The sequence below is a fragment of the Rhinolophus sinicus genome, chromosome X (genome assembly GCF_036562045.2).
Source record: "Rhinolophus sinicus isolate RSC01 chromosome X, ASM3656204v1, whole genome shotgun sequence".
Lineage (NCBI taxonomy): Eukaryota > Metazoa > Chordata > Mammalia > Chiroptera > Rhinolophidae > Rhinolophus > Rhinolophus sinicus.
This window is the reverse complement of record NC_133768.1, coordinates 109,128,572-109,156,509: the sequence shown is the minus strand read 5'-3', so window position 1 is coordinate 109,156,509 and position 27,938 is coordinate 109,128,572. Positions and strand designations below refer to the sequence as shown.

Here is a 27,938-nt window from a genome sequence, read left to right as displayed (position 1 = left end):
CGTTCTGGATCAGGGAGCTTGGTTGGGCTCATTTTAGCACCACTGATTTGGAGTCTTATTGTGGCCTAGTGCGCATCAGGTATGGGAGGTGAGGGTGGATGGAGCTTAGCCCAAGCCTCTCAGCATCCATGACACGGGGGCACAAGGGCTCCATCTTTATAATGTTGGGTCAGGACTGCTATTCACATTCAAAGGGCATTGTGGCATTAAATGCAACTCAGAAAACATTTCATTAGGGGACATAACAATAGGATAATACAAATGAAAGATGAAGTCTCTAATTTACAGTTTGTGTGGGCCTCTTCACCTGGAAACTATGCCATTTACCTAAAAAGTATGGCTTCAAACACCCCATAGGAATCCATAACGAAATTCTGCACCTCTTGAGGGACAAAAATATCAACAACTTCCTAAAGCTATCCAAAAGGATAGAGAGTCTATCAAAGTATGGCTGTTGTAGAATGTCTTTGAGACTCTTTTCTAAAGAGTCCCTCAATTACTTTTCCCTTTAGTTCTTTTTATATCAATTTGTGCAGAGAAACTAGTTCATTTGATTCTGAGATTTCTGACAATTTCACATTGATTTAGCTTACTTGATTTAGCAGTAGGCAGCCTAAAAATAAGCTAATCTTGTTATATTAGCACATCTTTTCTAACAAGCTATACCTCATTCACGTGTGATTTAATTGATAAAGACTGATCATGCATGTTTCTGCTTCTAATGCATTAATGATGTTATTTTTAAATAATTATACACATTTCATGGACAGAGTGTTAGGGCGGTGAGAGGCATGTGAAATCTTCTAAATCAAACCCCTCATTTTCTTTCCTAAAAACCAATAAATGGTACAAAAATGATAGAGATTAGACATGAAAATAGGCACTAATCAACATGAAAAGTGGTAGTTGACTTGACGATATTATAAACACATCCGCGTTTACCTAGGCATCGGGGAGGAATAAGTTGTTGCACATCTACAAAAACACTGCTTATCCCTTCAGAAGCATCAGAATTATTTTCTGTGTTCAACGTTTTTACGCAATTTTTCTAAGATGGATTTCACACTTTGTCTTAACCTGAATGTAACTATCATTTAATTTGAATGTAACCATCATTTAATTTTGTTACTGGCCTGGCATCAATATGAACAGCAAGAAGTGCATGGCACACAAAACAGTGCAACTTCTGGCCACCCTCCACGCCTTTTGAGTATGTGCCCACTGATACCTGTCACTAGTACCAGGGTGCCTACCTCTGAGACCACCCCTCTTACCCCATCATTCCTCTAATTGGCTGCTTTCAGTCAGCTAGGACCTGCCACTCAGATGCTGGTTAAGCCCAATCTGCTTGGGCAGCTGGTCTAAGGGAGGTCCGAGGACTCCGGGAATTTGCTTTAGCTGCTCAGACCTCTCCCGTTCACCCTCTTCCTTATTTCTGAAGGTATGTTTATGCTAAGACCCTTGCTACTCCCAGTGTGATCTGTGGACCACCAGCACCACCTGGGAGCTTGTTAGAAAGGCAGACTCAGGCTCAGCTCCAGAAGCGGATCAGAATCTGCATTTTAATAAGATCTCTGGGGGATGTGTGTGCTTGTGCAAGTTTGAGCTGTACTGGTCTAGGGCAGAATCCTCTGGAGGGCTTGTGAAATTGTCTTGGGCATTGGGCGTTGAGCACCCCTGCCTCCTGCCACCCCCTGCGCCTCTTTGTCTCTTTGTCTGGCTCTGGCTCTGTCTCTCTCTCTGATGCCACGTCCATTTCTTTGGCACGATATCCCATCATGAGGTTAAGTCCCCAGACTCAGGTTTGGATGTTGGAGATGAGGTGAGAAACAGCGCATGCCTTATGGTCTGCTTTGAACTGAAGCCCTCCGGGCCCAACTAGCTTAGGGAAGGGAAGGGGGACCATGCATGGCCTCCTTGCTTACCAGGGCCCCATGCATTGGCTTTGGGAACTAAGCAGGTGATGACAAGATAGTTTGCGGCTTCTTCTCCGCCATGGGTCCTCAGGTTGGAGCGGCTGTGGGCTGGGGCAGGGTGTGGAGATTCCTGGATTCCCTGGTAAAATCCCCTTTCGGTGGCCTTCGGTCCCATCCCCATTTCTAACACCTGGCAGGATCCTACATTTCCAGCCCAGAAAGGGAGCAAGAGAGGCAGGATGACTGAGGAGCAGGCCTTGGTTTGCAGGACAGGGGAACAGGATGACTGCCAAAAAACACTTGCACAAAAAAAGGAATTTTTGATGTGAACTTGATTGCTTCTAATTTCCTGCTTATCTGTCTAGATGAATTAGAATCAAAATGAATTCTATAACAGAAGGGATCATGTTTTCCACACACATATACACATCTTCATTTTGAATGAAGATGAAAGTTCATCTAATCTTCAACTTTAACATACGTTTGAATCAGATTATATAGGTCAGAAATACACTTGAAATCTCTTACCTGTCTTGTCATTTGCCAAACACAATCAATAAACTGAAGAAATATTGGGGACCGGTCAGCATCAGCATGGTTGTCATTGCCATGGCCCACTCGCTGAAAAGAAATGGGTTAAACGTTTTAATGTATGCCATGGTCCTCTCAAAAGGCACTTTAAATTGCCTGGTGACAAGAATCATGTCTCACTTGTATGTCCCAAGACCTAACAGAATCCTTGGCACATAACAGGAACTCAAAAATGTTCCCTGACTTGAACTGACTTCCATTACTCTTCGGAAACACGTTTTCAGTGTACTAGAGTTTTACATGTTGATTGTTTTGTAATTTTTCTTTCAGATAGGTGGGATCAACTGTTAAAAGCAAATGGCCAGCAAACTTTTCAGTCCAAAGGATGGGGGCAACCCCAGCCACCACACCAAGGGCACGGTGTCACTGTGAAACTACCAATTAGCACCCCGTAAAGCATCATGACTGCCACTTTCTCCACAAGTGTAAAAACAGTTTTTCCCATTGTTCCAAAATGTCAGGTAGTCTGAGAATAAAAATAGTGATTAACAACATATAAATTTTAAGCAATTCTACATGATTCGGAGAACCCCAAAATCTCACTCTTGAAATGGCAATGGGTAGAGTCCTTGCTCAAGGCAATCCAATATTGCATTTTTTTCCAGTTTTGAGATATAATTGACATCTACAATTGCATTTCATACCTTTTGATATTTTAGAAGATATTCATAGATTCATACTAAAAAGTAAAAGATCATTTAAAACACATGAACAGGACTGATAAAAAGCATTGAAAATGTCAAGGTGAAAAACAGCTTAAGAGTGAGCATTTTAAGACAAGCTTCAAATAATCTGAGGATTCAAATAAACTAAGCAAAAGGAAGCGAAAAACATCATGAAGATATAACGGAATCACAACACAGAAAGAGTGAGAATACTGGATCTATGAAATTGCCACCAGGAAAGATGTAAAAACAAGGAAATGACCCAGTCACTGTCAACACCTCAGAGTAACATTATATTGCCTTTATTTTTAAAATTAATTGTGGTGAAATATACATAAATTTGGCCATCTTAACCATTTTAAGTGTCCAGTTCAGTTATATTAAGTATATCCGCATTGTTACGCAGCCATCCCCACCATCCGTCATAGAACCTTTGCATCTCTCCAAACTGAAACTCTGTCCGCATTGAACAACTCCCTATTCCCCCTCCCCCAGCCCCCGACAACCACCATTTTACTTTCTGTCTCTATGAATTTGACGGCTGCTCTAAGGCCCTCACATAATCAGAATCACACACTATTTGTCCTTTTGTGACTGGCTTATTTCACTTAACATGATGTCCTCAGGGTTCATCCATGTTGTAGCATGTGTCAGAACTCCCGTCCTGTTTAAGGCTGAATCATATTATATTGTATGTAGAGACCATATTTGTTTATCCATTTGTCTGTTGATGAAAACTTCAGTTGCTTCCACATTTGGGCTATTGTGGACAGTGCTGCTATGAACACGGCAGTGCGAATATCTGAGTCTGCTTTCACTTCTTTTGGGTATACACCAAAAGCAGAATTGCTGGATCATATGGGAATTCCATTTTTCATTTTTTAAAGAACTGCTATACTGTTTTCCATAGCAGGCGTATGTATTGCCTTATTTTTGTACTTCTGCCTTTGTGAAATGATTTGTGAAGCCTGCTCTTCACTACTTAAGCCACCTAGGGAACAGTTTTACACTGATAGTTCACAATTTAGGATTCATTCTTTCAACAGACATTCACTGAACTCCTATGGTGTATGTCATTAATGTATCTTGCCTGGCCCTCGGGATTCCAGGCATTTTCATGGTGTCTAGTAGACGCCAGATCCTTGGCTCGGCACCAGGGTACCAAAACAAATGAGACACAGTACCTGTGCCTGATGAATAATTCATTATGTGTTTAGTTGTGGGAGAAAGACCTATGAAGAACGAAGATAGTAAAGTGTTCCAAGGAGTATAGTGGGACCACAGAGGACCAAGTGGTTGTCCTAAGATGGGGACAAGAGAACAAGTAGGGAAAGTCACACAGGTCGGTCATGGAGGAGGTCTCACTTGACATACACCTCGAAGGACAGGAAGGCGCCTGCTTCCTGGCTGCCCAGGGACATATTATATCAGAAGCAGTGAGGGATGCCATTAGTCACTGGGCACAGCTGAGGCTCAGAGGATGCGGCAAAGGAAGGGAGGCAAGATGAAGCTGAAAAGGTGGACTAAAGGCCGCCAAGGGCCTCGAATGCCGTGCTGAGGAGTTTGCCCACAATCCCATGGGCCATGGCAGGCTCTAAGGAAGTCACACTGGGGAGTGGCAGCCTCAGATCTGCTTGGAAAGCTCTATCTGGCTGCAGTCGGGACAACGGTTTGGAAGGATATAGGCAACAGAGAGGCCAGTTAAGAGACAGCCATAATAGCCTCAAGGGAGACGGCCAGGCCTGAAGCCATAACAGCCTCAAGGGAGACGGCCAGGCCTGAATTAAGGGGGCATCGGTGGCAATGGCGAGGAGATGACAGATTTGAAATATGTGTATTTAAAGTCATGGGACTCGTTGAGATCAGCCCAAGGACTGGGCCCTGGGGCACCCTAACATTAAGAGGTTAGGGAGAGAGGGAGGACCAGAAGGTAGGAGGAAATTCAAAAGGCTGTAGATGGCAAATGAAGAAAGTGTTTCCACAAGAAGGGAAGAAGCAACAGTGTCAAATGCTCAAGCCAAATAAGAGAAGGACATGGCGGAGTGGCGGTCATTGGTGACTGTGGCAAGAGCAGTTTCGAGGGGGGATTGTTAGAAGCAAGTCTGGTTGAAGTAGTTTCAAGACAGACCGGAAGGAGAGAAAGTGACAGTGAGTGCCCACAACAGCTTTTGCTGAGGGAAGACGCAACAAAGGAGTTTGTGATAAGGTTTAAAATAGTAACAGGAGCTACGACTTACCTGCACGGCCTGGATCAGGCACTATCCTCCACACCTGGTACATATAAACTCATTCCCACCCCACAGCACTCCATTTCAGAAAAGGGAAACCAAGCCACAGAGAGTGAAAGGGGTATGCCCATAGATGTGACAACAGCTCCCAAAAGGATGCCATAGCACTGCCCTTCCCTGTGCACCCTGAGAATGCAGGCACAGAGGGTACACTCAGCACCCTTACGGCTGTGGACACGGAAGTCCTCAAACTGCCCATCCTCCTGCTTTCCACAAGTGAGGCTGAATGGGTTGCAATTCAACACATAGACCAGATGACACTCCCAACAGTTCAACAGCCTGGACAGATGGGGAATTAGCTGCCAGTTGCACTAAAACACACATGGCAGCCCAAGAATGCCCTACCAGGTGACCCAGCAATCTCATTCCCAGATACATACCCCAAAGTGAGAGCAGGCTATTGTGGGTTGAGTTGTGCCCCCTAAATTCACATGTTGAAATCCTGACCCCTAGTAATCTCAGCATGTGACTATATGTGGAGGTAGAGCCTTTAAAGAGGTGATTTGAACAGCTGATTAAGTTGAAATGTGGCCATTAGGATGGGCCCTAAGCCAGTCTGACTGGTGTCCTTAAAAAACCTGGACCAGATACAGAGGGAAGACCACAATACAGAGGCAAGGACCAGATACAGAGGCAAGGACAGAGAGAAGGCAGTCATCTACAAGCTGAAGAGAGAGGCCTCAGGAGAAACCCACCCTGCCACAATCTTGATCTTGGACTTCCAGCACCCAGAACTATGAGACAAATTTCTCTTGTTTAAGCCACGCAGTCTGTGCTGTTTTGTATGGCAAAACTTGTACACCGATGTTCATAGCGGTATTAGTCACAACAGCCAACAATCCCAGTGTCTATCAACAGATGAATAAACAAAATGTGGTCTATACATTTTGTGGAGTACTATTCAGCCATGAAAAGGAATTAAATCGATATAAACTACAACGTGGATGAAGCTTGAAAACTTAGTGCAACAAGCCAGTCACAGAAAGACAAATATTGTATGATTCCACTTATATCAGGTACCTAGAACAGGCAAATTCATCGAGACAGAAACCAGATCAGTGGTTGTCAGGAGCTGGGGGAGGAAGGAATGAAGAGTGACTGCTTAATGCGCATGGGGTTTCCTTTTAGGGTGATGAATGTTTTGGAACTAGACAGAGGTTGCACAACATTGTGAATGTACTAACTGCCACTGAACTGTACATTTTAAAATGGTTAATTCTATGTTATATGAATTTCACCTCAACTTTTATATTTTTAAAGGCATACCTACACTAAAAACTACAATAAAATAGAATGCCCTACCAGCAACATACAATGCCGAGGTCCATAGTGTTCTATTATAGCGATTCAGGTGTGATACACAGCACAAAGCCTGTGTACGTGTGCATGTGTGTGTGTGCGCCTCGTGTGCTACGCACATGCATGTGACACAGCAAAACAGTCAAAGCATGAACCCCACTGTCTCAACTTACCAGTGCAAACCTATGTCCAAAACTGATCCACTCCTTTTCTATGAGAGCCTCGAATCCTTTAATGGTGCGGTAATGACTATCTAGCATCAGCATAGCCAGAGACGTCAGCTGGGCTGTTCGGTCCCAACCGTCGCTGCAGTGCACCACCACTGACGTTTTCCCAGATTCTAGTTTATCAGCAATTCTTACTGCCCCAGCGAGAAGCATCTTCAGAAAAGAAGGCACATTAGAGCAAGCTTTAATTTCTATGATACCAAAAGCAATTCTGGGGAGAATGTTGAAAGTTCAGGTCAATAAACCAAACAAGAAGGCAATCAATTGAGAATCACTAGGAAACAGCATCGTAGGAGGAAGAAAAAAACCTTATACTAAGGAAAACTACAGCAGTAAATAGGGTCCTTTATTAAAAAGGCCACCAAGTACTTTAAAATCCCGATGTGAGGCAAGCATTATCCCTTATTATATCACAAAAGCCCCCCAACAAAGACCACAGTTTGCTGCCATGGAAACTAAGGAAGCCCAAGTACACAGCAAAGATGTGCTTATTTGCAATGTTGAGAAACGACTTGGACAGACAGATTTATGGCACTGACACAGAGAAATGTTATCCAGAAAGCATGTAAGGGACTGGCCCTCTTTACCCTTATGTACTCCAGCCAATGTGTCCCATCCACGTTGGATAGCCACCGTGCCTCATCGATCGAGGGGTACACGATCTCTTTTAATTTACGTAGTGACTCTCTCATCACGTGAATGTTGTGGATCTCCAAAAACACGAGTTCTGCATTTGGGTAAGCACTTTCACTTTCATATCCTCCACCCTTCGCCTGTGAAAGACAACAGATAGATATCACTTCATCGGAGTTAACTTCTGTTCTTTCTAGTGTTACCAAATTGAGACCATTAAAGAAGCAACACACTCATCTGTCCATAATAAACCTCCTAAATCTTTGTATGAGTTTACTGTGGCCGCTGGAGCAAAATACCACAAGCTAAGTAGCTTGAAACAACAGATATGTCATCTCTCCCAGTGCTGGAGGCTGGAATGTCCAAAAACAAGATGTTGGCAGAGCGGCGCTCCCTCAAACTTCTTGGGGAGGATACTTCTTTGCCTCTTCCAGCTTCTGGATGGTCCCAGGTGTTCCTGGTTTATAGACATATTACTCCAATCTCTGCCTCATCATCACATGGCCTTTTCCTTGTATGTGTGTCTTCTTTTCTTACAAGGACACTAGTCAGATTGGATCAGGGCCCAGCCTACTTCAATATGGCCTCATTATAACTTGATTACATTTGTAAAGACCCTATTTCAAAATAAGGCCACATTCACAGGTACTGGGGTTAGAATATCAACATACTTTTTAAATGGAGACACAATTCACCCACAACAATTCTCCATCACCGATCGTCAGGTTTTAAACCATTAATGAATGGATCTTACTCAAGACAAATTAAGTTTAAAAAGTTTTGTCTGTTAGTGCTATTTATCTGAATAGAAAAAAATATAGTACCACACAATTTCTGTATAATAAAATAGTTTGTAAATCCCTAACAATGAGACTTAAGCAACTTAAGTAAAATAAAATGCAAATGTAACAAAAAAGGGGGATACAGTTCACCCCGTGGTAATCTCAACAAAATCTAGTGTGTAATTAGCTTATATTTGGTAGAGATCAACATTCAAAACACATCTGTGATGAGAATGTAGAGAAACTAAAACCCAAATACATTGCTGGTGGGAATTCAAATTGTGCAGTCTGTGGAAAAAAGTTTGGTGGTTCCTCAAAAAGTTAAATATAGAATCACCATATGACACAACAATTCTAGTCCCATAGAATTGAAAACAGGTATTCACAGAGGGTAAGGGGGGTGGGGGGTGGGGAGTGGGAGATGAGGATAAGGGGGATCGAATATATGGTGATGGAAGGAGAACTGACTCTGGGTGATGAACACACAAAGGGATTTACAGATGATGTAATACAGAATTGTACACCTGAAATCTATGTAATTTTACTAACAATTGTCACCCCAATAAATTTAATAAAATAAAAAAAAATAAGTAAAAAAAAAAAAAAGAAAACAGGTATTCAAACAAAAACTTGTACACGAATGATCACATCAGTACTATTCACAATAATTAAAAGGTGGAAACAACCCAGTGGCCATCCATGGATGGCCAGATAAACAAATTGTGGTCTAACCCCGTAATGGAATATTTTTCATCTATACAAAGGAATGAAGCAGTTGTTCCATGCTACAACATGGATTAACCTTGAAAACATTATGCTAAGTGAAAGATGCAAAAGACCACATATTGTATGATCCCACTTGTATGCAATATCCAAAACAAGGAAACCTATACAGACAGAAAAGTAAATTAGTGGTTTCCAGGGGCTGGGGGAGGGGAGAATGGGCAGTGACTGCCAACGGGCACACAGTTTCCATTTGGGGCTATGAAAGCATTCTGGAATTAGACAGTGGTAACTGCTGCACAACATCGTGACTATACTGGCCATCACTGAATTGTAAACTTTGGATTGGTTAAAATGGCATGTTTATGTTGTGTGAATTTTATCTCAATAAAAACAATAATCAATGCATCTGTAAGCCCAAAGCAAGAAAGAGAGCAAGGGAAATAAGAACTGAAAAACACACGTTGGATTTTGTGTCTAGAATATACTTGGCGACTTTACCAAGAACAGTCTGAAGAGATAGCTTAAGGGGCGAGCGAGGGGCAGTGAACACTAAGCTCCTCCAAAGGACAGGGGAAGGTGCCAGCTGGAAGGGGACGGTGACAATGATTCCAGGGGGCGTTTATTTGTAAATGGGGAAAACTTCATGAGGCGGAGGCAGTGGAGAGGAAAGGTCAGGGACCCCGGCCAGGGAACAGGGATGACTGAGCAGGCAGAGGAGGTGGGGTTGCACACAGGGCACAGGGAGGAGGCCCCCCTTCCATCTTAACAGGAGGCAGGAGGCTTCCATGGACAGGAATACAAGCTGTTCCCAGGTGTGGTGGCAGGAGCAGAGGAAGTTGCTGTTTGAGGGTTGGTGTACCCTCTGTGAAGGCAGCAGTGTCAGCTGAAGGGGGTGGAACAGGGTGGTACATTAGAAAAGAATCCCTAAGGGGCTAAAACGGCCCCTGGGGAGGGGCAGAGTTGATTCTGGAGAGCATGAGTCTGGAGTGACTCCAACCTGCATGATGTGAGCCTTCTGTCTTCCTGGGACACTCAGCAGCCCAGGCTGTGGGCATGAGAAAGGCAGGCAGAAGTGAACTGGGCCAGGTAAGGGTGCCGAAGGGCTAATGAGCCAAGATGCTGGCTGTAGGACAGTGGAGGGGCAGCCTAAGGAGACCAGGCTGGGCAGGAGCACATGAGTACGGGTGGGGCTGAGAAGGGGCCAGGAGAGGCTGGAGGGGGGTCGTGCACTGAGGACAAGCTGCAGAGGAGGCTGAGGTCTGAGAGGGCAGTTTGCACCTGAGAATTCAGAAGGAAAGCAGTTCTGGGGAAGACCAGAGCCTGCCTGCCGCTGAAAGCCCCTCCACCTGGATGTAGCTGCAGTTGCTGAGTTTCCGATAAAGTCTGCAAGTGGCAAACACGACTGACAGGAGAACAACAAAATTTTGCATATGTGGATACCAGCTTCTATTCCAAGTTATTCCACAGAATTTCATGCAACAACTTAACGTGAAGAATATACTGTTGGAACACCAACTATGGACAAAGCTGTTTAGAGCACGGCCCTGCCTCCATGGAATAATTACAGTTTTCATAACAAAATTAACCTCAGTGCCCCCTGAAGACGCTGCTGACTGAGGTCGGAACAGCACAGTGTCGTGCTTAAAGGCACAGGCCTGGGTGGCAGGGAGAGCGGGTTTGTAATCCAAGCTCTGCCACCCAAATACCACTTCAGTTTTCTCACCTGTAAAAACTTCAAAGGGTCACTGTGGGGATTAACAGCTAATTAAATTAATAACATAAAATAAATGATGTTATTAAAGCTAATCCACGCACAGCTTGGTGCCTTCTCACTACCCCCCAAAGATACTCCAGCACCATTATGTTATTACCTCACAAGCACCTATGACGTAGGAAGCCAAGAGCTAGCGAAGGAATGGGCCCCAGGTCCTGCGGAGCACAGGGCAGGAAGAGGCTCGGAGAGGGCTTGAGGGGTTGTGCTGGGCCTCGTATTTATCAGGCTCTTCAGCATGGGAGGAAGCCAGTGCTAAGCGTTGGTTTTCACCAGGAGAATGTATTTAAGGGCAATGTGTTACCTGGAAACCGCTTAGCAAGGATTCAGATAAGACAAATGGCAATCAGAAAGTGGGGGTACGGAGGCAAAGAGAGTGTGAGCGCCTACTCCAAGCCAGGACGCAGAGAACAGGCACCTCGAGGTCTTGAGACAGAAGAAGGGGAAGGACGGTGAGAAACGGACCCACCTTTACGCGGGCAGGAATACAGGGAGGGTTTCAGAGACCTAGAAGACAAGAACTTCATAGCCAGACCTCTCTCTTTGGGGGCAAAGCAGGGTTCCAGAAAGAAGCTAGTGATGTTGGGCGACTAGCCCCCAAGTCTGCAAGAATAAGTTGATACCAGCGGTGACAGGGCAATCCTCAACCCTCTTAGGAAAAAGAAACCCGCACACCAGCAGCCACCTGAAGGATGGACTCAGGTTTCCTCGATTTCAAGCCAGCTGTTGAGGGCTCTGTTGAAAGCCTGCCACTCTCTGCCCATTAGCATGCCAATCCTCAGCAGGAGGGAGGGCTCCCAGGTGAGAAAATTGAAGCCTCCAAAAGGGCTGACAACTCCCAAAGGTCAAAGGCACAAAGTGGCAGGGCAGGAGTCCCCTGCCCCCAGACTCGGAAATCCGCACACTGCTCACTGTGGACAACATGAATCTGTCCCCGCCAAATCCAAAGGTTGGGATCCTAACCCCCAAGGTGATAGGATTAGGAGGCGGGGCCTTTGGGAGGGATTAAGTGATGAGGAGGGAGCCCTCAGGATGGGAATAGTGCCCTAAGAAGAAGAGATGCGAGAGAGCTGGCTTCTTTCTGCTCTCAGCCATGTGAGGACACAGCAAGAAGGTGGCAGGCCACAAGCCAGGAAGCAGGCCTTCACCAGACACTGGATTTGCTGACCCTGATTTTGGACTTCCAGCCTCTAGAACTGTGAGAAATAAATGTTTGTTGTTTATAAGCCACCCAGTCTCATATTTTGTTACAGCAGCTGGAGCTAAGACGGCCCCTCCCTCCCAGTCTTGTCCCTGGGCACGCCTTCTCTTCTGGCATCTAGGACCCCTCCCTCCCTCTTCGGGGTCTCCTCCCAACGCTTAGACCACGGCTTCCTTCACAGAGAGTCCCTCTCTTGCCCACCACAGACGACATTTCTGAGGGTTTGCTGCTTGGCCCCTGCTCACCAGACCTAGAGGCCTTCTACATTAAGGAGATTCCCACACACACACACACACGCAGGCTGCAACCATCACCCAACAGGCCGCTGGGCCCCAATCTCAAACTCAACCTGACCACTTTCTGAGCTCCAGAGCTTTATCTTTCCCCACACAGTCTCCTCGAATGCTACAGGTTAAAGATAAATTCCTTCCCTCCATGTTCACTTTCTGAAAAAGAAATGTGACTTAAAAACCTTTGGTGTTATCGTACTGCCTCCATAATGGAGTCTGGAGTTTTGAATTAATATACAATGCCACTCGCCATTAGGTCCTCTAAATGGCAACTACCCATTGAGAGATGACCTGAGCTGACCTGCCAGCCAGCCAGACCGTCTTCCACAGTCCATGGAGCAGCTCTTATGTGATGGCCCAGGTCTGGGGACTCAGGTACACTCAAGATCCTTACAGTGCCTGCTGTCATGGAGCTGAAGGCCGAGTGGCGAGACACAGGCTGAATGAGGAATCAGAAGTGTGCTGAGGGTTATAAAAAAGGAAGTGCAGAGTGTCATGGCACAGGAAGGCCTCTGCTCATCTGGAAAGACCTCCCTAAGGAAGTGACATTTGACGTGTCATGTGAAGGCTGGGGGAATGGTTAGCTCTGGGGGCACAGGCTCGGAGATGACAAGGAGACGTGCTTAAAAAACTGAAAGGAGCCTCCCACAGCTGAGACATGGAAGGAAAGGGCCCATGGGGGGGGGGGGCTTCAGGGGCCCTGTTCAGGAATTGTATGTCAGTGCTTCAGGGCACGGAGGGCATGCACAGAGCTGTGTGTTTAGATTACACGGGCCATGATGTGGAGACTAGATTCAAGGGGACCGCTACGAAATACTAGCAAACTGAATCCAGCAGCATATTAAGGAGATTATACACCATGGCCAGGTGGGATTTATCCCAGTAATGTAGGGGATTCTTTGGGTTTCCTAGCGCTACAGTAACAAAGTAGCACAAAGTAGGGGGCTTAAAACAACCCAGATTTATTCCCTCCCAGTGCTGGAAGCTAGAAGTCCAAGATCAAGGTGATGGCAAGGTTAGTTCCTTCTGGAGGCTCTGAGGGTGAATCTGTTCGTGGCTCATTCCTGGCTTCTGGTGGATTCTGGAAATCCTTGGCACTGCTTTGTGTGTGGCTGCATCATTGCAATCTCTGCCTCTGTCATCACATGGCCATCTTCCCTCTGTGTGTACCTGTGTCTCTACCTGGCCTTCTTACAAGGACAGACATTGGATGAGGGGCCCACCCTATTCCAGTATTACCTCCTCTTAACTAATTACATCTGCAAAATCCTATGTCTGAATAAGATCACATTCTGAGGTTCCACAGGGACGTGGATTTTTAGGGGACACAATTCAACCCACTACAGTGGTCAACATACAAAAATCAGTCAGTATAATACACCAAATTAACAGAATGAAGAAGAAAGATAAAACACGTGATCATCTCAAGTGATACAGAAAAGGCCTTTGGAAATCCAATACCCTTTCAGGATAAAAATCAGTCAACCAACTAATAGTAGAAGAGAATTTCCTTAATCTGTAAAGGGCATGTATGAAAAACCCACAGCGAATGTACTGAATGGTAAAAAGCTGAAAGCTTTCAAGCTAAGATGAGGAACAAGACAAGGAGACCCACTTCCACCACTTCTAGTCAACGTTGTACTAGAGGTTCTGGCCCGGGAATTAGGCAAGTAGAAATAAGATGCATCCATGGTGGAAAGGAAGTCAAACTCTCTACTTGCAGATGATACAATATTATATAGAAGAGCTAATGGGGATCTGAACAGATTAGCAACTTTCTCTGGTTCCTAGACCCATACACCGCTATAGGTAGTCATTCCAGACATGCAATGTGGTGTCCTTCTTCTGTCTCTTCTGCATTGGATAAAACACAGAACTACCCTTGCTCGGTTGGATGTTTACAAGATTGCCTCTGTGAATATAGCTTTTCTCACGTGTTTTATTTCATCGGGATAGTACTGCAGTGGTGACAGGAAGTAAGCAGAGACAAAAAAGACTGACAAGGGTTAATGATCCACCAGATGTGCAGAGCAAGGGGCACTGACTAGTCAAGGACAACTGCCCATGATAGGCCAAAAAATGCCTCCCCCGCCCCCGATATCCACGTCAAATCCCTGGCCACTGTGAACATGATCTTTTTTGGGAAAAGGGTCTTGGCAGGTGTGATTAAGTTAAAGATCTTGGGATGAAGAGATCATGCTGGATTATGTTGGGTGGCAGTTAGATGCTATCACAAGTATCCTTTGAACAGAGGAGAGGACACAGACAGAGAGGGGAGAAGGCCATGTGAAGACAGGGGCAGAAACTGTAGCACTGTGGCTCCCTGCACAGGGCAGCCACCAGAATCTGGAAGAGGCAAGGGACAACTCTCACCAGAAGCCCTTGGAGGGAGTACAGCCCTGCCAGATTTCAGATTCTGGCCTCCAGAACTGGGAGAGAATAGTCTATGTTGTGTTAAAACACCAAGTGTGTGGTGATTTGTACAGCTGCCTCAGGAAACTCATACACTGCCCCTCTGCCTCTGTGGCCTGTCCCTCTCCGTCTTCCCCATGTCAGTAACCGACACCACCATTCACCCCTCAGGCCAGACACCTGGGGGCGAGCTCATCAGCATCCGGTACTGAGTTCTGAGGATGCACCCAGCACCGTGCTGAGTCCATTACGTGCATTCTTCCCACTTAATTTTGATCCTTACACAGCTCTCTACACAAGATACTGTTAGCTCCCATTTCACAGAAGAGGAACCTGAGGTTTACGGAGAGCTGAGGTAACCGGTTCAGGGTTCTACACAGCACTGAGTGGCAGAATCTGGAGGAAAACCCAGGGGTAACTGATTGCCAAGCCAAGGCTTCTTACCACCCTGCTTCTCAGGCCAGTTTGGATACACGGAGGTTGTTACCTGGGAGACAGCCAAGTGGAGATGTCAACTGGACAACAGGATGGAAATTCTGCCTTAGCCTCAGGAGGGATCAGGGTGCGATAGAAACTTGGGTGTCAAACTCAACATACAGAGTGTTTAAACTCATGGCATTGGAGGACATGGCCCAGGGAGATTGTGCACAGTAGAAAAGAGGACCCAAGATTGAGTTTGAGGAGCACTGCCATTGGTAGGATGGGAAGAGGAAGACGAACCAGTGAAGGAGGCTGGAGAGAGAGAAATCCCGGGGGTGAGATGTCATGAAAGTCAAGAGAATGGAACGGTCTACTCTTAGGTCAGTAATAATGACAGCTAACTTGAACCAAATGCTTTCTCAGGGAGGGACACTGTCCTGGGTCCTTTCCTGTTGTCACACATCCACTCCAGGAAGTAAGTGTACTGTCATTGTTATTTTAGAGACGAGGCAATCGTAATCTAGAGAGATGAAGTAACTGCCCAGGGTCATGTAGCAAATAACAAGGTTCCTTTTACGCTCTCAGAGTATAAGCACATGGCAGTTGGTGCGACTGCTTGTTTAATATGCACCTGTCCCCAGTGCCTAACGTGTGCTGGGCCCACAGCACGTACTCAAGTACCGAGGGAAAATGACGTCTCCGATAGCTTGTTTGCTCCTTGAAGGAGAAGGTGATGGCTGCTCTTGAGAGTGAGATGGGGGAGGTAGGAGGGTAGCTTTTTGGAGATTGTGGTCGATGGAATAATCACTGAGGAAAGAAGAGGCTCAAGCTACCCAGAGAAACAAAGACCTCCCCAAGCACTGCTGAGGAGGACCTGGTGGGGGGTGACCCTCAGACATCTTCCTCTTGTCACTGTTCTGAATGACGTGCTCTGGCACACTGTTAGATAGGTTCTTGTGCTCTCTAGGATGTCCTGCCTGTCTCTTCCTGCTAACCATCGAAAGCCAGCTTGAATGGGGCCTCCTTCATGAAGCCTTACCCAGCTTCACTAGCAGGGCTGGCCAATACCTCTCCTCACTCCCTCAGCGCACTGAGCTGACACCTGTATATAGTACCTCACCCGGTCTATTGTGGTATCTCCCCCACTAGGTGTCCATGACTTGTTTGTTACTCAGCATTTTATAAGTAGGCATGATGGTAAGTGGTACCACCACCTTCCTGATACCTGAAATTACTTGTGAGAGGGCCAAGCCCTCTGACTGCTAAATGCCTGTCTGTAGTAACACACTGCTGGAAATTCATCTGTGGGAAATAGAAATGACTCAGTTCAGAGCCTTTCCTATTTGGATAGCGGGTTCTAAAGGCTTGATGCCATAGCTGTCACTAGGTACGAAGGATCCTGTCCCCTTCAGCTAGTAGGGAACAAATGGGGTGATCTACAGATGTCACTGCTCCGTGTGATTTATGGAAACTGTATATTTGTCTACCTTCACATACCTGATTGCATTCTAACAGCTTCAGACCAGAGAGGAATGAATCAAGCAATCACCATACATATTTCACAGGTTAAAGTGACTTCCAAGGGCCTCATGATCATTTCATTAAAATACTTGCTTGAGTCTTTGGGTGATAATTCTCTTTCTGGCTCATTGCTTAATTAATTCAGCAGACAGGATTGTGGAGGAACAATAAGGAAGACAAGATGCCGACCCACAGGAGACCCCCACAGGCAATATGCCAGAGAAGGATAACTCTAGGCTACTCGGAAGATTCCACCTTCAGGGGGGGAAGACGTCGGTGGGCCATTTGAACTGCATAATGATTTACAGACATTACATAAGACAAGACCCCCTGGTTCTGCAATGTCATCGAGAATGTACCTTGTTGGTATCGGCGACACTGTTTTGCCGGGCATCGAAGATGATAAGTTTGTGAGACTGTGCATTAGCATCCATTATTGTCTGCAAGTATTTTTCATCTTCTTTGCAGCGTTTATCATTGGGACCCACAAGTGGCTGGCTGCAACGAGTAATCGTTGCCTGACTTTCTGGATGAATCCATGACAACACCTGTTTGTAAGCAACACATATGAGTTCAGTTCCTAAAACAATACATGCTATAATTACCAGGCAGTAAAAATAAGTTTTCTTCTCAAGCACAGCTTCTTCTGCATATTTTCCTCCAAAATGAGGGGTCAGGCCAATCACAGCATGATAGTGGCCATGGGACTCAATGTTTGGGTCAGGTTGAAAGAAGTCTAACTAGATGAGCTCTAAAAATCCACTTCTACCTCTAAACTTCTATGAGTCTCAAAAACAAAACAAAACAAAACAAAAAAAATACACAAAAACTGAAACAGAACAAAAAAACACCAGGAAGTAAGACAACACATTACTAACATCGAACCCCATTCCTATTTGATTGACTAGTTTTCTTTTGTCTCCTAATTTTCAAACATCTTTGTATCTTAATAATGATACATGTGGCCAGATGAGGACAAAGTAAATATACAGCCTCCTAGAAAATCTAAAGCTATGTCCCCAAACCTCCCGTTTTCCTCCAGTGGCCAAGTGACTCAGGATTGTCCCAGACCACAAACTCTGAGCTGAGTAACGTTCACTCCCTCCCAGGTCGTGGCGATAGTATCACGGGGGTGTGTATGCCTGTGTCCAAACTCATCATACTGTATACATTAAACACGTGCAGTGTTTTTGTATATCAATTAAACCTCAATAAAGCTGTTTTAAAAATCCACCCCCTGCTGGCTGCTACCGTGTTTCCCCGAAAATAAGACCTAACCAGAAAATAAGCACTAGCGTGAGTTTTCAGGATGCTCATAATATAAAATAAGCCCTAATGCGTCTTTTGGAGCAAAAATTAATATAAGATCCGGTCTTGTTTTGGGGGAAATACGGTAGGGCTTATTTTATATTACGAGCATCCTGAAAAATCATGCTACAGCTTATTTTCTGATTAGGTCTTATTTTGGGGGAAACACGGTTTGTTTCTTTTCCTAATGGTGTCCTTCCCCTGCAGCTGCAGCCTTGTCCGACATTTAAGGACATGTCTTTTCTCTAAGATGAGACGGTGAAACCGGTGACAAACTGTTAATGCAGTAGCGTGCTAACTCCGTGTGGCTAGTCCTTCATTATTGCTACATTTTGAGTACATAGCTGAAGTTACCCTTGTACTTAGTAATGTGAAGTCATAGAAAGCGGAGTCGGCAAAGGGAATGTTTATATAATTAGGTCGCTCTTGACAATCAAAGTTATGCTCAGGTTTTGGGGCTGATTTTCCTACTTTCCACTTCGTTCACTGGATTTTTTTCTGTCTTCTTTCCATATTAGATCTAATACGGTGGATGTTTATACCTAAATGACAATGTTCGTTACTTACAGGGATTCTGCCTTTTGCTCGAAAGGCTGCCACTTTGGAAAGGTCATCGTCTTTTACACTAGTTGGCACAACAATGATGGCAGGGTAGGTGTCACAGAGCTCATAATTACTGTTGACTTTGGATATTTTCCAACTCTCATTTGGCAAGCCCTGCAGAGTGTCAGAGAAGAAAGGAGGGGGGTGCGAAGCAAACTTTTACACTTTCAAAGAGTACTAAGCATGAACCACATCCATTTCTTATATTCTACTAACAACCATTTCTAATTTGTTCAGTGCTAGTTAATAGTTTAGATACATTTACCTAATATAACCCATTTCAAAAAATCTAACGAAGCATGAGAATTTCCAAACATACTAAGAATGAAAATTATATACTAGAATCCCAGTCCTATACATTTCTTAATCATGTTTTCTATAATGAATGAACATAGTGCTGTTTTTGAAAATGCTCATGAAAGCCCTTTAGCGACACAGAAACTTCTTACAAATGTCTAAAATAAGTAATATAAATCACCATAGCAAATATCAGGTAGAGACAGAGATTAAATGTCATGAAAATCATCTTACTGGAATATATTGAAACTGACAATGCACGTAAGAGCTTCTGGCAGAGGAATACCACAACAGACGGATATAGTCACGTCACATACTTAAAATAAGCGCATCAACTCATTACCACAATAACATAATAAAAGCCATCTAGTCAATTTGCTTTTTAAACCCTAGTCCTTGTTCTCCACTTGTCTCTGGAAAAGGGATGAACAGACCGTGGCATAGTCAAAGGTTTGGCATAGGGAGTCCGGGGCATCAGAACCTACAAGCTAGGTGAGTTATACCTACGTACAACTTGTTTCAACAGGTTTCTTCTGCACAATATTTCTAACCTTTTAGAAAATAAAAAGATGCTCAACCTATTATTTTCAGTTTGATAAGCAGCATACTTTACCTGTCTCCTATATTCAGCTACTGGATCATAAACTTTCCATCCATTAATTGGAAATTTTTCTTTATAGTTGTATGCAAAGAGCATCTGGATACAAAAAAACCCACAAAACACATATGTCAGTATTTCCTTGCTATGTCATATACACAATGTTAAAGCTTTTCATTCGGTTATGAGCTGAATGTAGTAAGAGTCCTATTTTAATCTGTAAATTTTAAAGCAACAAATTGGCAGTTCTCTTAATCATTACACAGAACTGACAGATTTTAAATACTTTAATATTAGTTCCCAGCAGAGAGAAAAGAGATAAAGGAAACCACTGGAAAAAGAAATAATTAAACATGAAATTTTGGGACCTCCACAAAGGCATGCAAAAGCGGTTTATTTTGGTGTACCTACCTGCCCATTGGAAACAGGAAATGCATGTTTGTTAAGGTTTTCAAATATCCCCAGTTTACTCTGTTCTTCCTGTTTATAAGCAAGTCGCAAGTTCCTCATATCCTGTTAAACAATTAGCAGAACTCATTTATTGAATGTGTACTGAGTACCTATGAGGCAGACGCCATGCTGCAGAGATCAATAAAATATTTGCAAAGACTATACATACATCTTACATGCATTGGGTATCTATGGGAACTGGTAATAGTGGGTGCCTACAGGGAGTCCAACAGGGTTTACTTACTTTTTCCTACACCCAGTTTTTGTACCTTTTCAATTGCATATCGCCTGTTTCAAAAAACAGACCCCACACCTTGCAAGGCTCTCAGGCATGAGCTGAGAAGGCTTGGAGCACTGCCCTAGTAATGCTAGGCTGAAAAACATTTGAAAGGAGCTATTAGAGCTGCTCACCCCAGCCCTAAAAATATCTTAGTAAAACAGCCACAGGACACCTGCCTACGTGACCTAACTTCCTGGTGTGCTCTCCCTCCAAGCTACGTGGGCTACACATGTACACCCTGACTGAGCTGATTTGCTATTTAGGATTGCTGGGGAGAGAAAAATGTTGCAAGCAAAGGAAACAGCATGTGTGAAGACCCCAGAGAGTGTGTGTGGTGGGGAGGGGCTTTGAGTGTGAGCAACTAAAGGAACTGGAATGGCAAGAATGAGGGGAGGGTGGCTGGAGATGAAGCTTCCGAGGAAAGTCAGTCAGATTCAGACTCACGGGGTCTTGACAAGCTTTCCTTCTAGCCTAAGGACAGTGGGAAGCTACTGAAGAGCTCTGCCTAGGGAGATGACATGTTTCAAAACTGCAGAACTGACTAAGTTATCACCCCGCCGGCTGAAGTTCTGTAGCTGCTTCACATGTAGAAGCCTGGCCTGAGAAGGACACCTTTCCCTAATCAAAGGCCACCATGGCCAGGTAGTGCCCAAAGCAAGCCTAGTGAGCCAGAGATTTGTGACCAGGAATAGTAGAGGTTTCTTTGAAAAAGGGGGATTCAACTGTAATCTAGCGTCTGCCACAGGGAGCTGTCCTCAAGAGATTCGACCAAAACAAACAGATGGGCAGGGATCCCAAACCCATGTTTGGAAGGAACCTCGATAATTCTGCAGACAGGACCTGTTTCCCAGTACTTCGGGTAGGGTTGTTGACAAACTGTATTTCCAATAAAAACATCAGTTAAGGTGTTTCTTAAGTGACTAGCTATCTTAAGTAACTAACGTTATCACACACATTTCTACTTAACCTGTTGGAGGAAGGGTACAAAACCAAAAATGAGCACGGCTCGGATGAAAATTCCAACATAGCCAAGAAACTTAACTGTGTTTTTAATCACAGAATTTACGAATACAGTTGACCCTTGTACAACATGGGTTTGAACTGTGTGGGTCCACCTTACACACAGATTTTTTTTCAATAAATACTGTAAATGTATTTTCACTTCCTTATGATTTTCTTAATAACATCTTGTTTCTCTAAGCTTACTTTTATCGTAAGGATACAGTACCTAATACATATAACATACAAAATATGTGTTAATCAACGGTTACCAGTAAGGCTTCTGGTCAACAGTACGCTATCAGTAGTTAAGTTTTGGGGGAGTCAAAAGTTACATGTGGGGTGAAGGGATTAAGAAATACAAGTTGGTAGTTATGGAATAGTCACAGGGATGTAAAGTAGAGCATAGGGAATATAGTCAATGATATTGTATAATAATAACTATGTGTGGTGCCAGGTGGGTACTAGACTAATTGGGGGGATCACTTTGTAAGTTATATAAATGTCTAACTACTAAGAACTTTACCTGAAACTAATACAAAATAATATTGAATGTCAATTGTAATTGAAAAAATAAAATAAAAAGATTAATATGGTTTTAAACAAAGTTATACATGGATTTTCAACTGTGCAGGCAGTTAGTTGATGCCCTAAGCTTCACATTGTTCAAGGGTCACTGTATTGTTGTCCCTTGAAGAAGTCTTTGACCATCCACTGTTCTGAAGGTTAGTCTTAAAACAACAAACTGGAAAAAATATGGATCTCTGCTTTCCACTTGATTTTTCTGAAATGTACCAAATAATGTCAGCACATAGGTCACAGGTCTACGCTAATTAGAATACTTCAATAGAAAAGAAGAGGTTTACTACAATGGCTTACATAAAGGTATGAATTGGTTGATATAAGATTTGAAGAGGTCTTTGTCCTGAAAACATTTGAGTCACTAACAATGCAATGCAAACTACCCCGTTCAAAGACCAGGAAAAATGCTTCCGAGAAAGTTCCCAGCTGACTGCCTCTTTCATTTTAATGGTGTTGGTACCATACCTTGCACACGATCTCTATACCACAAGAATTGTCCCCATGGCTCTGCACCCCAATCTTCTCAACTCTGCTGATCACTCCCAGGGGAACGTCAAGGATGAAATGTGGGTCCTGAGTTTACAAATTAAGAAGAATGCCTATTAGTGTCAGTCAACAGAGTTTTCGTATTTTAAGTCTTCACTGGCTAAAAACACATTTGTTTACTTTGCATTTCCTCTTTGTCCCAGCCAAGACACTGAAGCCTGGTTCATAGCATGCTTTCTGAAGATGTTAAGAGTACAATTAAACTCCCCCTCCCAGTATAAGTGCTACTTTAATGGCCTTTTTTCCAAGATATAAAATCTGTTTGCAAATGTGGACATTTTACGACTCACCCTCTGGTTCTCTGAGGGTGATAAAATTTGAGGTTACTTCTTACTTTCTTCTGTAGTGTTTACTTGCTTCTGAAGTGTTTTTAAAAATAACACACGCTTTTAAAAACTCACCCTCTCTACATTTTTGAAGTACATCTTAAAGTCCGTCACCGTCAGCGTTCCACTCACAGCTCCCATAAATGGGCAGATATACATGACATCTTTCACTGAAAGAAAAAACTCAAAAGTAGCAACTGCTGCCATAGGCTTGTGCTTCAATAAATCTTAACATGACTTTCCAAAAAAAAATATATACAGAGGGTACCAAAAAAATGTATACACATTTTAAGAAAGGAAAAAACTGTATTAAAATTGTAATACTCAATACTCACTATATATATATATATATATATATATATATATATATATATATATACACACATATATATGTGTGTGTGTGTGTGTGTGTACACACACACATAGTACCAAAATTTGTATACAAGTGGACACTTTGGTCAATGTTGCTCAAGCAGTAGTTTGCAGTAATCAGAACTGTCTGGATGCTGATGGATGCTGAAGGATACCTTTTGTAATTGCAGAAGTCAAATGTAACTTGTATTCATCTTTTGTTATCGGTATATATTGAGTATTACAATTTTAATACAGTTTTTTCCTTTCTTAAAATGTGTATACTTTTTTTTGGCACCGTGTGTGTGTGTGTGTGTGTGCGTGCGCGCGTGTATCTGTGATTCCAGTTTTCTAGGAATTTTAAATTTGTTACTATTTTAAATAAAGACATAGATGGATATTCTTCTAATAAAATTCCATTTTTAAAAACAATATTCTGATTTGCTACTTAACATGTTTTTAAGTAAATGGCCTCATAATCAGCTACATTTTGTATTTTATTTCCAGGTGGTTAACTTTTTCCCTGAGTGATAAATTAATCACATCACAAACATATTAATTAAACTCTGAAGACCCTGGGCTACCACTTAATAAATTACTGCTAATGAAAACTAACTAAAGCTAAAAACTGCACCCTAATGCCCCTCCAAAAGCAACTTTTTCACAGATGACAAAAACTAGAACCACATTAATGGAGTGGAAAAAGACTTTGCTTCAATTTCTTTATCACCTTCCATATGAATTTTTATTTTCTTCCTGTGAATATCAATATCAGAATATATAATATAATATCAATGACACACTGGACTCCTGAGGGGTAAGAACCTCACATCTATCACAAACATACTGCATCCTGATGATCTTCCCAAAGTGTCACTCCACTGGAATGACAGGAATGTACGTAGCTACACAGGAGTCTAAGTGGAACAATGAAAGGGACTAAAGTTGTCATCCGGCCAAACACTTCCATTAAACTTTTCTAGAAGTTATTATGTACTGAGTGGCTTCTATTATTGGGATTCTAGGTATGACTAGACACAGTTCCTGTCCACAGGCAGCCCGTGACCTGTGAGTGACACTACACAGAAAATCAGCATTATACTATAGCCTGATAAATGCTATCATAACTGTGGACAGGCTGTGATAAGAGCTTAGAAAAGGATCAACTTAACTCAGCAGGTAAGCGAGGGGAAGGGGGAGAGGAGAAGGTGGAGGCAGAAGGGAGGAAGGACAGAGCAGCCAGTTGTTGGAGGTTAATGTGACTAGATCAAAGAGTGCATGAGGATGATGGGACACGAGGCCAGAGAAGACATGTTCGTGAATATCCATTATTTGTAATAAATAGATGGACGGATGAAAAAACACTGTGGTGCATCCATACAATGGAATACTATTCAGCAATAAAAAGGAATGACTATTGACCCAAGCTACAATATGGATGAATATCGACGTAATTACCATATTCTACCGTGTATAATGAACACTTTTCTGCCCAAATTTGTGAGGGAAAAATAAGGATGCATATTATACTTGGGTATAATTCCCTACCTATGTAAATGTTTTCAGTTATTTTATTTATTCTTATAAGTTAAAAGTATAACACTAGAAATCAATAACGATATCCGTATGCAAAATAACACCCTGGAATATGATCATCGGTTTTGTTGAACTTACGATGAACTTGCAACGACTTCTTGGCCTTCTATGATGCGTAAATATTGTAAATTTGTTACACATACAATTTCTTGTACCTTGTATCTGTTCTTGTGTTTTGTGATTATTTGTTCCATAAAATTTCTTGTACCACATGTTAAAAAATAAATGGTAAAATTTCTTTATAATACAAAAAGCAAGTACCTAAATGTAAACAAATAAAAATTTGAATTAAAATAATAAAGCAAAAGATTTCCCCCCCCCTGAAAGTTTGGGCCAAAAATGTGGGTGCACATATACACAGGAGCGCATTATGCACGGCAAACTATGGTATGCTGAGTGGAAGAAGCTAGACAAGAAAGAGAATATACTCAATGATTACATTTCTAGAAAACTCTAGAAAATATAATCTAGTCTACAGTGCTTAGGGATGGGGAAAAGGTATAGAAGGGGGGGTTTAAAAAGGAAACTTCTGGGAGATGATGGATATGTTCGTTATCTTGACTGTGATGATAGTTTCCCAGGCGTATAATGTGTCAAAACTCTTCACATCCACTTTAAATCTGTGTAGTCTGCTGTCAGAAGGAGAAGCAGAGGCACGACATAATTAGCTCTGCGTTTTAAACAGATCATTCCCAAAGCAGCATGGAGGCAGGGCTAGAAGAACTCCCAGAGAAAGAACAGCAAGAGAAGTTCCAGAAGCCAAAAAGAGAGAGAGTTTCAGAACCAAGGATAGGATAAGTAGGGTCCAGAGCCACAGACAAGGATATTCAGTGGGGGTGGTTGTTTGCAGGCCCTGGTAGGAGAGACCAGCTACTCAAATGTTCTTGACACAAGATGATTATACTCAGAAACCGAGCACACATCCTTGGAAGGGAGTCATGAGGGAAGAAGGTAACACTCAGCCTAGCAAAGCAGGCTGTCCTACTCAACCCCAGCAATTGTGAGGTGAAAAGGTCGCACCCAGCCGCCCTCCCATCCACCCAGGGTACAGTGGACTACCTGCTGAAATGCCAGCTAATCCACCGTGGGGTGACGTGGGAGTCCTCAGGCCATCGCCCTTACAATCCAGGGTGGCAGCACACGCCTTTTTCTTGCACTAAAATTGTACTTTCTTGATACGTTTTCCTTATAGTGAAGGATTCCAACAAAGCAGTGACCTGACATACAGTGAATATCTGATCTGCCTTCAGCTCATCAGGAAAAGTTGCGCCCCTCTTGTGTTGGCAATGCCAACTAATACTCAGTAGGAGTTTAAAGGGATCCTCTATAGTTTTCTATCTCTTAAGGTCATATGGATATGAATAAGAATGACTAGATTTAGTCCATTTGTCCCTTAATTAAATGGGCCTGGCTGATCTTCAGCACGTGCATCACCTGTGCTCACAAGGAAAGTGCCATGTCATTTTGCGGATCTCTATAAGCCAAGTGTATGCACTAAACTTACCAATGGCCTTGATTGATTCCCCTGGGAAGAGTGGTGCTTCTTCCATCTGTGCCAGCTTATTTCCATCCCTTAGAGCCTGGCAAAAAAACAAACAGGAGTAAATCTCACTTTCCATCTGTATACCTGGAAAGAATTGTGCTGTTCTGCGCTAACGCTACACAGCTACAGAAGCGTGCGAAATGTATGCCCCCTCCCCTTACAAGACAATTTCAAAGCTCAGCATCACAGGACACCATGCTGCATATTCTAGCAAGTTATTACACATATTTCAAGTTCACAGTTAGAAAGCATTAATACATAAATGGCTTGACATGACAGATACTATAATCACTACACAGACAGCTATTATAAGGTGCCTCCAGAATTCAGAAATAAAGTAAAGAAAAAATTCTTTTTAAAGGTTACCTTCTGAGCATGAAACTAATACAAATAAAATCAACATTAGATGTAGGTGCTGTAGAAATGGCCCAGCCTATGTGATAGCATGGGAAACCCCGAAGTGTAAGTAAAGTTGCCAGGGAGGGGTCTCAGGGCAGTGCTATTATGACGGAAAGCCCTAGGCTTTTGTACTACATGTGGGTGCACAAAGCCTGGTAGCTTGTCAGTGTGTATCTCATCCAGGCCACGACAGTGTGCCCTCATCTGGCAGACGAGAATATTTCAATCATGACTGTGGAGCAAGCGGAGTATGTTCCTTCGACTTCTCCCAAGCCAGTTCACTCTGTGCTGATTCCACACTTGCCAGCAAATTGCTAATAAGGTACTAGGATTCCTGGCTACCATGATACTATGGAAAGGGTGCCTTGGATGGATGGCTATTATAAGGTGCCTGGGTATAAATGTGGGTACCTGCCTACAGTTCTAAATGTCCAGATTGGCACAGAGGCCCACTACCCAGTCTCTTGTGAGCTTGGTCACATAGTGACAGAGAACTCAGGGAGCTGAGAAAATGGGGCTCTAGAACTAAAAAACTGGGGACCAGAGTCTGAACTCGGGGCCCATTCCAAGATACCCGCCCCCCCCCCCCAAGATGCTGCCAAAAACAGTGGTCACTTTCTCCTTGGCATCTGACACAATATGTTACCAAGAAGAATAAGGTATTCAAAACCCCAGCAATTCCAAAGCTGTGTTTCATAGAACATTAAATTCCCAAGAAATGTGAATAGGTCTTTTTTAAGTTTGGGAAATACAGGATTAAAGAAAACAAACTTTTTATTTTTATTTTTATGTGAGTGTTTAGTGTGTTAATGGGAGCCAAATCAGCAAGAGGGCGCTAGAGTATGCTGCTTTTCCCATACCTATTTGATCACGAGCTGCTTTCTCCAAAAAAATACCTGTTAACATCATGAGGCCACTAGTGTTCAGTGGAAAACAGAGTGGACAATACTAAGTTTCCAGCATGATTTTGTGAAACAAAACATTAAAAAAGTGGTAAGTTTTATAATTCTAACAGAAATTATTGAAAATTCAAAATAACTTTTTTATACTTATAAGAATATTTCATTGTTTTATTAAAGGAAATTGGGGGTCAATTTAAAAACACTACGTATAGTAATTTCATCAAAAATTTTGAAATAAATAAAGGGGAAAAGTCAAACTATAAAGAGGAAAATCAATGCTAAATATTGGTCAGGGTATGTCTGTTCCATGGGGAGTACCCAATAGGACGCAATCCATCTTCCTCCTTGTCAAGATAGACAATTAAAATAATACAGATTAGGGTTCATTGTTACCTCCCAATAATTTTATTCCATTT

The 27,938-nt window shown here is 43.1% G+C and overlaps 1 protein-coding gene across 13 annotated transcripts in view; it reads right to left on the bottom strand.

Annotated features, from left to right (window-relative positions):
- Positions 1–27,938, bottom strand: part of MTMR1 (myotubularin related protein 1) — a 61,956-nt gene that overhangs the window by 11,308 nt on the left and 22,710 nt on the right. For all 13 annotated transcript variants that reach the window (XM_074324106.1, XM_074324107.1, XM_074324108.1 and 10 more), the window contains 10 exons: positions 26,183–26,258; positions 22,807–22,901; positions 22,325–22,432; positions 19,960–20,061; positions 19,564–19,647; positions 18,618–18,767; positions 17,102–17,290; positions 7,574–7,759; positions 6,933–7,139; positions 2,445–2,537 (listed from right to left, as the gene is read on the bottom strand). In XM_074324106.1, coding sequence (XP_074180207.1) covers positions 2,445–2,537; positions 6,933–7,139; positions 7,574–7,759; positions 17,102–17,290; positions 18,618–18,767; positions 19,564–19,647; positions 19,960–20,061; positions 22,325–22,432; positions 22,807–22,901; positions 26,183–26,258 — 1,290 coding nt within the window. The remainder of the gene's footprint in view (positions 1–2,444; positions 2,538–6,932; positions 7,140–7,573; positions 7,760–17,101; positions 17,291–18,617; positions 18,768–19,563; positions 19,648–19,959; positions 20,062–22,324; positions 22,433–22,806; positions 22,902–26,182; positions 26,259–27,938) is intronic.